This window comes from Ctenopharyngodon idella, chromosome 18 (assembly GCF_019924925.1).
Source record: "Ctenopharyngodon idella isolate HZGC_01 chromosome 18, HZGC01, whole genome shotgun sequence".
Taxonomy (NCBI): domain Eukaryota; kingdom Metazoa; phylum Chordata; class Actinopteri; order Cypriniformes; family Xenocyprididae; genus Ctenopharyngodon; species Ctenopharyngodon idella.
This window is the reverse complement of record NC_067237.1, coordinates 33380326-33392642: the sequence shown is the minus strand read 5'-3', so window position 1 is coordinate 33392642 and position 12317 is coordinate 33380326. Positions and strand designations below refer to the sequence as shown.

Sequence of the window (12317 nt, the reverse complement as noted above, 5' to 3'; positions counted from 1 at the left end):
TGCTCAGGACAAACAAGAGACTCATGAACAACCATCACAGAACAAAAAAACAGTCGTGGATCATCCAGGCAATGACACACAGTATTAAGAATCAAGGGTATGTAAACTTTTGAATGGGGTCATTTTTATAAATTCTGCTATTTTTTTGTCTTGTGGACTTTATGTAAACAACTGTTATGTGAAATAGTTTATTAAGGACAGTACTAAATAAAAAATAACATGCTATTTTTATGATCCTTCTTATTTTGTTAAAATGATTAACATTTTTGCAGCTTCTGCAAGGGGCATGTAAACTTTTGAGCTCAACTGTATGTGTTGTTTATTAGTGGTTATAAAGCACATATTAATGCCTTATTCTGCATATATACACTACCGATCAAAATTTTTTGAACGGTAAGATTTTTTAATGTTTTTAAAAGAAGTCTACTGCTCACCAAGGCTTAATTTATTTGATCCAAAATACAGCAAAAACACTAATAGTGTAAAATATTTTTACAATTTAAAATAACTGTTTTCTATTTGAATATATTTTAAAATGCAATTTATTTCTGTGTTGGCAAAACTGAATTTTCAGCATCATTACTCAAGTCTTCAGTGTCACATGATCCTTCAGAAATCATTCTAATATGCCGATTTGCTGCTCAAGAAACATTTATTTATTTATCAATGAAAACAGTTGTGTACAATTTTTTTTTCAGGATCATTTTATGAATAGAAAGTTCAAAAGAACAGCATTTATCTATGTATGTGTGTGTGTATGTATGTACAGTGGGTACGGAAAGTATTCAGACCCCCTTAAATTTTTCACTCTTTGTTATATTGCAGCCATTTGCTAAAATCATTTAAGTTAATTTTTTTTCCTCATTAATGTACACACAGCACCCCATATTGACAGAAAAACACAGAATTGTTGACATTTTTGCAGATTTATTAAAAAAGAAAAACTGAAATATCACATGGTCCTAAGTATTCAGACCCTTTGCTGTGACACTCATATATTTAACTCAGGTGCTGTCCATTTCTTCTGATCATCCTTGAGATGGTTCTACACCTTCATTTGAGTCCAGCTGTGTTTGATTATACTGATTGGACTTGATTAGGAAAGCCACACACCTGTCTATATAAGACCTTACAGCTCACAGTGCATGTCAGAGCAAATGAGAATCATGAGGTCAAAGGAACTGCCTGAAGAGCTCAGAGACAGAATTGTGGCAAGGCACAGATCTGGCCAAGGTTACAAAAAAATTCTGCTGCACTTAAGGTTCCTAAGAGCACAGTGGCCTCCATAATCCTTAAATGGAAGACGTTTGGGATGACCAGAACCCTTCCTAGAGCTGGTCGTCCGGCCAAACTGAGCTATCGGGGGAGAAGAGCCTTGGTGAGAGAGGTAAAGAACAACCCAAAGATCACTGTGGCTGAGCTCCAGAGATGCAGTCGGGAGATGGGAGAAAGTTGTAGAAAGTCAACCATCACTGCAGCCCTCCACCAGTCGGGGCTTTATGGCAGAGTGGCCCGACGGAAGCCTCTCCTCAGTGCAAGACACATGAAAGCCCGCATGGAGTTTGCTAAAGATGGTGAGAAATAAGATTCTCTGGTCTGATGAGACCAAGATAGAACTTTTTGGCCTTAATTCTAAGCGGTATGTGTGGAGAAAACCAGGCACTGCTCATCACCTGTCCAATACAGCCCCAACAGTGAAGCATGGTGGTGGCAGCATCATGCTGTGGGGGTGTTTTTCAGCTGCAGGGACAGGACGACTGGTTGCAATCGAGGGAAAGATGAATGCGGCCAAGTACAGGGATATCCTGGACGAAAACCTTCTCCAGAGTGCTCAGGACCTCAGACTGGGCCGAAGGTTTACCTTCCAACAAGACAATGACCCTAAGCACACAGCTAAAATAACGAAGGAGTGGCTTCACAACAACTCCGTGACTGTTCTTGAATGGCCCAGCCAGAGCCCTGACTTAAACCGAATTGAGCATCTCTGGAGAGACCTAAAAATGGCTGTCCACCAGCGTTTACCATCCAACCTGACAGAACTGGAGAGGATCTGCAAGGAGGAATGGCAGAGGATCCCCAAATCCAGGTGTGAAAAACTTGTTGCATCTTTCCCAAAAAGACTCATGGCTGTATTAGATCAAAAGGGTGCTTCTACTAAATACTGAACAAAGGGTCTGAATACTTAGGACCATGTGATATTTCAGTTTTTCTTTTTTAATAAATCTGCAAAAATGTCAACAATTCTGTGTTTTTCTGTCAATATGGGGTGCTGTGTGTACATTAATGAGGAAAAAAATGAACTTAAATGATTTTAGCAAATGGCTGCAATATAACAAAGAGTGAAAAATTTAAGGGGGTCTGAATACTTTCCGTACCCACTGTATGTGTGTATATATATATATATATATATATATATATATATATGTGTGTGTGTGTGTGTGTTTGTATTTTACATTTTAATTTAAGTTCAATATAGTTTTGTTGTTTTTTATGTCTGTATAGTTTTTATTTATTTCAGTTTTAGTTATTTCAATACATCAAGTTAAACTAAATGAAAGTAATAAAATAATAAAGTGTTGCTTTGGCAACTAGCTGAAATAAAATATTTCGTATATTTTATTTTAAGTAACAAAAATGTTTCTTATGGTTTAGTTTTAGTGAACTATAATAACTCTGCTGGTTGTATAGTTCAAAATGCATACCTACTCATGTGAACTGGCCACATTAACAGTTTGACTTCCTGTTTAAAAACACAGGCCCAAAGACAAGATTTATATGAGCAGCTGACGCAAACCAAGAGTGAGATGGAGTCTCGGCAAAAAGACCTGACCATGGAGAACCAGCACCTTAAAATCACTCTGGAGCGAGAAGAGGCATCTCTTTCAGCCCTGCAGGAGGAACTGAGGTACCTGCGGGGTCAGATTCGAGAGCTGGAGGAGAGAGGAGCCGGGACTGATTCAATCCTGTCTGAGAACCAGCGACTGAAGGGCTACTTGCAGGAGGAGAAACAGAAATTACGCAACTTCATGAGCCAAAGGGAAGCACTGATGGCTGAGGCTCAGGTGTTGCGGAAAGAGCTCGATAAAGAGCGGAAGGCAGCGGACAAGCTGAAGGGGGAACTGGAGGAAATGAGTCGGAAGGAAGAGGATGCTGAGGGCAAGACGGATCCTGAGACCGAAGAACTGCAGGCTCGACTTCAGGAGCTTGAAAACAAGTTGAAGTTTGAGCAGCAGCGCTCTGATCTCTGGGAGAGACTGTACGTGGAGTCGAAGGAGGAGAGAGCCAAGGGCGACAGGGACGTAAAGACCAAGATTCCCAAGGATGGGATGCTGGGAAAGGTGAAGGAAACATTTGATGCTGTGAAGAATTCCACCAAAGAGTTTGTGCAACATCACAAGGAGCAGATCAAGAAGGCCAAAGAGGCAGTTAAGGAAAATCTTCGGAAGTTTTCAGACTCAGTTAGATCCACTTTCAGGCATTTTAAAAACTCAGCCTCGACCGTGTTCAACCATGAAAAGAGATTTCAAGAGAGAAAACCTGAGCGTCAAACATTTCAGCAAGAGCAAGGAAACAAACGTGCTGAAGACTGGCAGCCTCAGAAACCTTCACATCGACATCCTCGCAAATCAACCATGGACTCTTCTTTTCACGCTGATCGCAACACACGCAAACCTGGTAATCAGAAAGACCACAGCACTATGGGTCAGAAAACGCCACTCAAAGGCTGTTCGGGTGTTTTTGACTGTGCGTATCAGGAGTCGATGAGTCTGTTCAATAAGGCAATGGACCCCATTCGTGCGGATGAGTTTAACGAACTTCTGCGCAGTTATTTGCAGAAAGAAGTCAGCCATTTCCACCACTGGAGGGAGCTGGAGAGCTTCATCAAAAATTTCTTCCATAACGGTGTCTTCATCCACGACCAAATGCTGTTTACGGACTTTGTTAGTGGTGTTGAGGATTACCTTGAGGAAATGGATGAATATCACAGTCTCAGTGATGATGTGTTTGAGGATCTGGACGACTACATATACCGGCACATATTTGGAGATACGTACTTAAAATACTTTGGGCCGAGGTAAGCCATTTTGTGGTATTGAAATAATCTTCTTTGTTATTTAACTTTGGAGATACAGCTAGTAGAATTATAATTGAACTAAACTTGAGCCTGCTTGACTTCCATAATTTGCATATTACTTTGCATATAACTTAAATTTTATCCATCAGGAATGGATTCTTTATTAAACGCTGTTTCTATTTTTTTTTTTTTTTTTTTACAACGCGCTCACTACGATAACTATTTAGTAGTTATCAACACTTGATGATCTGAATTGATGTAAAAGAAATTATGTTAAGGTAGTAAAACTACTATAGTTTGGCAAATGTAGGTGTGCAGAGTTTAATCCACAGACCAGTGTTATTTATTTGTTATTACTTTTTAAATACTTTGCATATAAAATTGTATTTATTCATATTTTGAATAGCTTTTATTTTATATTTTCTGTTTTCATTGTAATAAAAAAAAAATAAAAATAATGCTGTCCTCTATGGATACATTTTGTCACTAATATAAGAGCAACATTTAAACTATCAAAACACACAGCTTGTCCATATAGATTTGTATTATAGAAATGCAAAAGCCTGTCTGATAACATGGTGGATAGCAACAGTTGCTAAGGATCAGTAATGTTTATGAGGGGGAGTTTAGCAAAGGGTCAGTGGGTTGGATTGTGAAAAGTGAGCATTTGAAACCAGAATACAGTCAGTGATGGGTCATTTCTTGTCTGTAATCATTTTTAGTACATACATGTTGCATGTCGATAACCATGTTCATCTCTGTTGCTTCTCTGTCTGTAGGTCTGAGAAACAGTAGAGTCTGCATGTTGACACGCATGAGTGAACCACGAATGAGGCTTTGTGGCAAACCCTAAACAATTTCCTGTTTGTAAATTTGCAGTCGACCCTTCAAAGTCCCGGGGTCGAAGGGTAAGGCATGGGGTCATTGCCAGCGGCAACAGAGGAAGCACCAGCAGCCACGTCCTCGCCCTCAGAGAACGAAGAAATGGAGCCAGTCAGAACGTGACCCCAATCGGCAGTTCACAGATGTCAAAATAGAGCTGGGTCCCATGCCCTTCGATCCCAAATATTAATGGAAACATTTCAATTCTTTGTAATGTTGCTCCTTTTTTTTTTTTTGTCTTGGAGGAGGTAAAAGAATGCTTTGGGTTCACCTTTTCTGTGATTTTTTGCACATGTAAATGTTCTAATGCTGGTTGAATAATTCTAGTGTGTTTCTCTTTCTACGTTGATGGCAGTCTCAAAGTTAGAGAATCCAAACTGCATTTTTTAGCAGTTTAGAATTAGTTAAAGGTATATGAAGCAGATTTATCTTCCTTGATTCCCTGAACTTGTGGAAAAAGTATTTTAATATTGAAAATAGTTTTGAATGCATAAGAAGTGGGTAAATTATTTTGATTTGGGTCAGCACTTTGTATTGTAGCATTTTAATTAATTCATGACTGTTTTTCCTTATGTTCCAGTTTGCTTAGGACCAAATAACCTATCAAAATAAATTATATTGAAAAAAATCTCAGATGTTCAATAGGTTTGGAGTAATAATTAAAAACTTTGCTTCATTATAAAAGTAACTTTGAAGTGGTGTGGATTGACTGGTTGTCACGTGGATGCTGTAATGTTACCACTGTTTTATTTGAACATGCTAATCAGTTGAAGATATTATTTGAAATAGTTTCAATCTGCAATTGTTACTGCACTATTTTCCCCTCTTTTTTGAGTGGTTATGGGCTAAGTAACATTCCTTGTTTGGAAACAGCTGTAAGATGCACTAGTCATCTGCTCTAATGTAACTGAACACAAATGCACTTAACTGCTTATGTTGCACTTAAACTGTAGAATAAAAGTCTTTCGATGCTTCATTGATAATTGTCCTCCTGCCTTGACAAATCAAGCTAAAACAGAAATGGATCTTACACTGGAAAAGTGTTTGCGAGTCTGGTGTGAAATCAAAGAAACAATGTAACAAAAATAAAGCAAGTCTTTATATAAGTTTGCAATTGGTTGTACATTTTCAAACAATAAAAATTAATTCATCTTTAGTCCAGATCCTCTGGTGTATATTAATATGTTCTTTCCCAGTCGACCTTCAGGAAAGTGAGTGTGGAAAATTTCAGCTTGTTTGGTAAATCGGTTTTCCTCCAGGAATGCTGCAATTTCCTAAAAGAGAAAGAAACAAAATTAGTCTCAAGAAAATAACTGACATATTTAATTACATTTCTAAAAGCAAGCAGGTCCTGCAGCATTTGTGTTGAATGTGTTTGACTGCATTTCATTGTGTTCTATCTTTTACCTTCTCCAGGGAGTCAAACAGCACTATATGTGAAGGTAACGTTGACTGAGATGGAAAGGACTTTCTGAGCCACTGAAGAGGGTTGGAGAAGAACATAGCTGCTTCATCCACATACTCCTCATTTCCTGTAAGATCAGGTGGACACTCCAGGAAACGCAGTTTAAGGGGACAATGTAGGTGACTGGAAAACATAAGTGGAACCATGATATCACATCATGTTTTTGCTTTAACCCTATAAAGGCTACTGTATTGTATTTGATATACAATTTCCAAGTCCTCTAAATGATCAACATGACTTTTGCTGAAAAAAAAGTTTTTGACAATAATCTTCTCCATGTCTTCTGTCATCTGATTGATAGTTTATACTTTTTTAGCAAGTAAAAGGCCTTTTGTAAAAATAATCGTAAAAATGTCTTCCTTCAGGTCGTGGTTCACGTGTTTTTGCTATGAAATCTTTACTGGTTTTTATAAAGTAAACATAAGAACTTTTATATTGCTGGTAATGTTTCATGTTAAACACTTACTGGACTGAAGCAACTTAGGTTTCCTTTATTATCCATACACATATATGAACATGATTTTTCTTAAAAAAAAAAAAAAAAGGTGTATCAAATATGATCCATCAGGCTTTTGAGAAACATTTATTTGTTCATCCCTCAATCATCATTGTATTGCATTACATTGCATTGCATTATCTTTTAAAACTAAAGAGCTTTGATCATAATTAAACATTTAAATATCATCTTACTAAGACATATCATTGGCAGATATAGAGTGACAACTAATATGTATATGCTATACTATATAATTGCTATACTGTTATAAAGATCTCACTGATTTACATTGCAAATTTCATATTTTTGGCCATAAAATTATCAGCAACTGCACTACTGCATATTTTTGCTCAGTTTGGGCTTCTGAATAAAATTGAGGTGTTTTTTCCATCCATACTCACACTACATCATACTATATGAGTCATAAAAGCTTGATGTATCCAATATGACGCTCAACAAAAAACAAATATGCAAAGTTGTTTGTTTGTTTTGTTTTTTTAAATTTTAGAATTTTTTTCAGGATTTACAGGATTAATGCACCATGGCATTTATAAAGTACTTCCAAGAATACCATTATAAGATGTTTTCTAATGTGTTCAGATTGTAAATATGCAGATGCTCACCTGTACAGTGGTGTGGAGTGACAGGGCATGAGGAACAGCAGCTCAGGTGAGTTCTGAGAGTCACTGATGTCACACAGCCGTTGTATGTCATGCATGACATCCAGAGATCCACGCTGGTGAATTAAACCCGTATATAAGGCAGGAAACAGATTGAGCACCAACAGTGCACCAGCAGCAGTTTTCCTCCATGCTTGTAGCTTCGCTAAAGACATACCTGTCAGTAAGAGCACATGAAGACCTTCAGAACTGTGTCAAATCTATATAGATACTGCTAAATACTCAGGCAGAAATACTCACCGCAAAATATCATACAGAATGGCAACAGTGGATAAATAAACCGGAACTCCTTGTGTGCGAGCAAACTGCAAAAAGCATATTTCATGAGCTAAATAAAGATTTTTAAATTTTCTGAAGCAAATCCATGCAGAAGTTGCTGATACAATGCTATGGCAACTTGGCCTGATTCTGTATGTGTAGGTGTATGTGATATGTTGTCTGTAAGCGTTACACATTTTCTCAGTGCACCTGTAAATGGCTGTAGTCCATAAGATGGTTATTAGCAGGATTCTGTGCTTTTTGGTGGCCAATGAACAACCGTGCATGAAGAGCGGTATGTGAGGTCCGATCACGACCAGCAGACCCTGAGTGAAGTACCAGTGCCACGGATGAGCTCCATAAAACTCCGCCACATTGTGCAGCACGTTAAACTTCAGGAAGTTCCATTGGACCAGGATCCACTTCAGAAATACAAACACATAATGGTAATTCTGATGATACATGCAATTCATACTTCGATCTATGCCTGAAAGCTTCATGTTTTCAGTTTCGGTAATTTATTGAAAAATAAATGCCTGAATCTCATAAAGACTGTTGAGAACATGTCCGGGTTATATTTCTTCCTAAAATAAACTAATTATTATTTTTCATAAAGACTGGAAATTAATCACATTTTCCTCCCTAATTCTTATCATATGTCCAGATGTTTTACTTTAGATTTTGTCGGTGATCACCTCATTATTTATCAAAAATAATTCACATTATTTTTATTTTTGCAAAAGCAGTAAATTTTTGTAAAAGCAGTAAAAAAAATACCTTTCCATAGAACACAGAGTCTATCAGTGTCGAGACGGCCAGTGCAAGAGCCCTGCACAAATGATGGAAACAATCATGAACTAACAAAGATTATCGCTGGTATCCAAACTACAAGTGAAAACAAATGCAACATGTACGCAATGGGAATGCATCGCTGTGTGATGAGCTTCAGCTTGTTCTGTTCCCCACAGAAATGATAGAACAGCAGAGGAAGCCAGACGATCAGAGCTGTGGGACGGATGACTATGGCCAAGGACACCAGACACAAATACTTCCAGCTAAATAGGAGAGAACCCAAAAAGATCCACCTGTGAGTCTCTGAAAGGTTTCTGCAATCACTAGTGTGTAGTAGAGCTGCACGATTAATCGTTAAAAGATTGCGTTCTTGATTCAAGTGCACACAGATAACACCAATTGAAGGTGAAACTTAGCAGTTAATCTGTGAAACAACTACGACCTGTTTATCTCCTGGAGGGTGGGATCTTATGCTTTCAAAGCTAGCTTGCTATTGGTAGCCTCTCCAATATTGCCTACCCTACCTTTAAACCTTTGACAAGTACAATCACAGCGATTCGAATCTTTGTTGGCACTGCTGCTGAAACAGAGAGATCAGTTGTCATATAGGTATGAAGCAGCTTCACAAACAGTCTTTTCAAACACACAGTATCCTTATTTCTGTTATTAACATTGAAATTATCACAGAAGTACTGGGATAAAAGTTTCTAATTTAGATATAAACAATGTCTATGGTAGAGATTAAAATAAAGCTTCAAATAAAGATTGTAGCCATTACATTGTTACACCAGTAGGTGGCGACAAGTGACTTAAAATGTATTTGTCATTGAATCATTCATCCAAGAGATTCGTTCAAAAAAGATGATTCATCCAGTCTTTATGAGTGACTCATTGAATCATTAATTTTTAAAAAATTCAAATTATTATTATTATTATTTTTTAAATAGACTGCAGCAATGCTACATGTTATATTGTTTTGGGAAAATCCTGATTAAAAAAAAAAAAAAAAAGCAAGATTCTCAGTTTATCCAAAATCGTGCAGCTCTAGTATAGAGATATGACATTAAATTATGCACCTGTTGTGCATTTTAGAGCCAGGTAATGGGTAAAAGCAAAGTGCCAGGGTGGTCAGAACCGTTTCCATGGTGTTGGTCAGAGTCCGACTGCAGCAGTACCAGGTGAACCATGAACACAGCTGACAGAAACACTTAGAAAACACAGCAGAAGTGAGTGGTACAAACACAAAGCATTCAAACTTAAAGCACAGCTTGTGTATTTGCCCAATATCTGATTAGCGATGGAAGTTACATCATCTTACTGTCCATTTGGCCACATCTGGAGATTCCCACTGCTGGACGAGGTGGTACAGCTTCACGTCGGCATATGCAGCCAGCAGTGCCTGGAAAACACGTGGCAAAAACACCTGCAGAAACAGGTATTCATGTTAAGGAAACATTACACTTGCTGTCAATATAATACATTGAAGTCTTACCAACAGATACGCTGTGTCATAATTCATCAGATACAGGAGTTTATACATCAGAGCGAACAGGAGAGGATAAGAATATCCTCGGATGCCTTCCTTCCATTCCCAGGTCTCGTAGCCATAAGTGATAAACAGGTTAAGGATCTCATTTACAGTTAATGTTTCTAAAGTATTATATTCAAACCAAACAACTATTTTTGCAGTTCAAGTCATAAGCAAGGATATCTGAAGACCATTCGATGGGAAATCTCAAGCGACTGCCAGTACTCATCTGGGACGAAGCTGGTCTGCACCAGGAAGCAGTTGAGCAGGCGGAATATGACAATGAAAACTGTGATACTGATGCCAAAGAATTCTGCAGAAATTACAAAAATAGAGCACATTTCTAATGTTAGCAGGTGCAGATAGTAGAAGCCCATGTGTTTTTTTTTATGGCTGATGCCAAAATCTTAAGAGCAGGGTCACTGATGGCCAATATAATGCTGATTAATATAATGGATTTTTGGATAAATGAATAAACTTTTTTATTTTAGTTGTAGGGGGTAAATATGAAGTTAACGATCTATGTGAGCAAAACTGTCTATTTATGGAAAGCAATCTGAGTATTCAAGTTACAGATCCCAGAATCTAACTTGCCACTTTTTTTATTAATGTTATTCAATTGTTATTAACTATTATATGATTTTCTTCTCATTAAAACACAGTTGGCTCTAAAGTGAGTCTAAAGCCCAGGTTCAGGACTCTCACCAAGTGTTTGAGGTCTCTTGTCATCTGTGCTGTACAGAATGGAGCTCCTCTTTCTCAGTCTCACTGGTTCACATGAGGATTTGTTCAATTTGAAGCGCTCTCGAATCTTTTCCATTTCTCCACATAAACCTCAAATGAGTTTCAATGTTCAGCATTTTAACTCCGGCTGTAAATGTTCATTTTCTGGCGCATTTACGTAGTGTTTTCTGCCTTAAATTTAGACACTTGAAGATCTATTTCCGTGTTTGGGTCATCTTCTTCTTGTACGATTTAATGGCGGTTGACAAGCCAACTTATGGTGTTCTACTGCCACCAACTGGACTGGAGTGTGAAGCATTCTGTCTTTTGGTCATGGCGTCTCATGAATATGTAATAAAGACGTAAATGCAGGTCTTTTAACGCTTAATATGTAATGTTTATAATAATTTTATGTTTATTGAAATATGAATCGTGGTTTATAAAAATAGGGTCTAACACATCTTATTATGAATTTATGTTGAAAAAATTGAAATGCGGAAATGTATACGTCGCATTTGGCCTGCGTGAGTTGCCGTAGTCGCTCGGTCGTCCTTGTCTTACATGTGTTTTAACTGCAGACTTCTCTAAAAACTCTTTTAAAATAACTGGAAAAGATTGAAAACGTCAGGGTGAGTGAGAAAAACATTAATTACAAAATTAAGATATACATGTGTTGAATGTTGTCGTAGCCTTATAATGTTTCTGCGATAAGTTTCTTCACATTTAGCGTAAGTGAATATTGTCATCTATAATACATGCTCATGTACTGTATTGTACAGATGCAGTTATACATCATTTATGCATACGCAAAATACCACAAACAGCCGAAGAAGATCTGATATACAATATGCAGCGAACACACTTTTTTATTTTTATTTTATTTTTTTAGGAGTGGGATGTTTTGTGTCTCTTATGGGTTCTTCTGTTCCTTCATAACATAAGATCATGTTTGGAAGACGGATTCCCTTTAATCAGATTGCATTTGCTACTCTGGTTGGAGTGGTGGGAGGTGTGTATATATACAGGCCTGTATTTGAGCCACCCAGAAAACCTCCAACTGCACCAGATCAAGACCTCAAGGCAGACTCTGAGGAGCAGAGAGCGGAAACTACCCAAAAAGAAGTACAAGAAGCAAATGCATTTGCAACCAAGGACTGATGTCGAACAAGAGTTTGTGTGAGAGTTTGAATGTTAAATGCTTGTTATTTCCATATACTTTGTAAATGTTCACTAAAATGTTCTAAATAAAATGCCTTATTGTCACTGCAAATTAGCAAAAAGATTCTACACCATTGTTAATTTATGGTTGCACTCTGTACACAATAAATTGACAATAAATTTGTTTAAATAAATGACTTTTTTTTTTTTTTTTTTAATTTACAATAAAACAAGCTAAGTTGCATGTACCAAATACAACA

General features: G+C 37.4%; 3 protein-coding genes across 7 annotated transcripts in view; 2 read left to right on the top strand and 1 right to left on the bottom strand.

The window, feature by feature from the left end:
- Positions 1-6113, top strand: part of ccpg1 (cell cycle progression 1) — a 34611-nt gene extending 28498 nt beyond the window's left edge. For 4 of the 5 annotated variants that reach the window (XM_051869958.1, XM_051869954.1, XM_051869956.1 and 1 more), the window contains 2 exons: positions 2757-4075; positions 4955-6113. In XM_051869958.1, coding sequence (XP_051725918.1) covers positions 2757-4075; positions 4955-5147 — 1512 coding nt within the window. In that variant the 3' untranslated portion in view covers positions 5148-6113. Of the gene's footprint in view, positions 1-2756; positions 4076-4854 lie in introns of all 5 variants that reach the window. The other variant, XM_051869957.1, reaches the window with a different exon arrangement.
- pigb (phosphatidylinositol glycan anchor biosynthesis, class B) lies at positions 6035-11159 on the bottom strand. Its single transcript, XM_051869959.1, has 12 exons — positions 10882-11159; positions 10360-10489; positions 10141-10258; positions 9967-10071; positions 9725-9855; positions 8771-8911; positions 8634-8685; positions 8067-8278; positions 7839-7903; positions 7542-7755; positions 6365-6545; positions 6035-6231 (listed from the first exon to the last, which is right to left on the bottom strand). The coding sequence occupies exons 1-12, from the start codon at positions 10994-10996 to the stop codon at positions 6100-6102; spliced, it is 1596 nt and encodes a 531-aa protein (XP_051725919.1). The 5' UTR covers positions 10997-11159; the 3' UTR covers positions 6035-6099.
- A 184-nt stretch (positions 11160-11343) lies between these two features.
- On the top strand, positions 11344-12251 carry LOC127499563 (protein PIGBOS1). The gene is made up of 2 exons (XM_051869961.1): positions 11344-11528; positions 11789-12251. Exon 2 carries the CDS (start codon positions 11845-11847, stop codon positions 12055-12057), a length of 213 nt encoding a protein of 70 aa, XP_051725921.1. The 5' UTR covers positions 11344-11528; positions 11789-11844; the 3' UTR covers positions 12058-12251.
- Positions 12252-12317: the final 66 nt, after the last annotated feature.

Coding starts and splice junctions, on each gene's coding strand:
- pigb (XM_051869959.1), bottom strand. CDS start 10,996: ATGGAAAAGATTCGAGAGCGCTTCAAATTGAACAAATCCTCATGTGAA. Junction 10,259..10,359: donor TCCCATCGAATGGTCTTCAG/ATATCCTTGCTT, acceptor CCTGTTTATCAC/TTATGGCTACGAGACCTGGG. Junction 6,546..7,541: donor CACTCCACACCACTGTACAG/GTGAGCATCTGC, acceptor TATGTTTTCCAG/TCACCTACATTGTCCCCTTA.
- LOC127499563 (XM_051869961.1), top strand. CDS start 11,845: ATGTTTGGAAGACGGATTCCCTTTAATCAGATTGCATTTGCTACTCTG.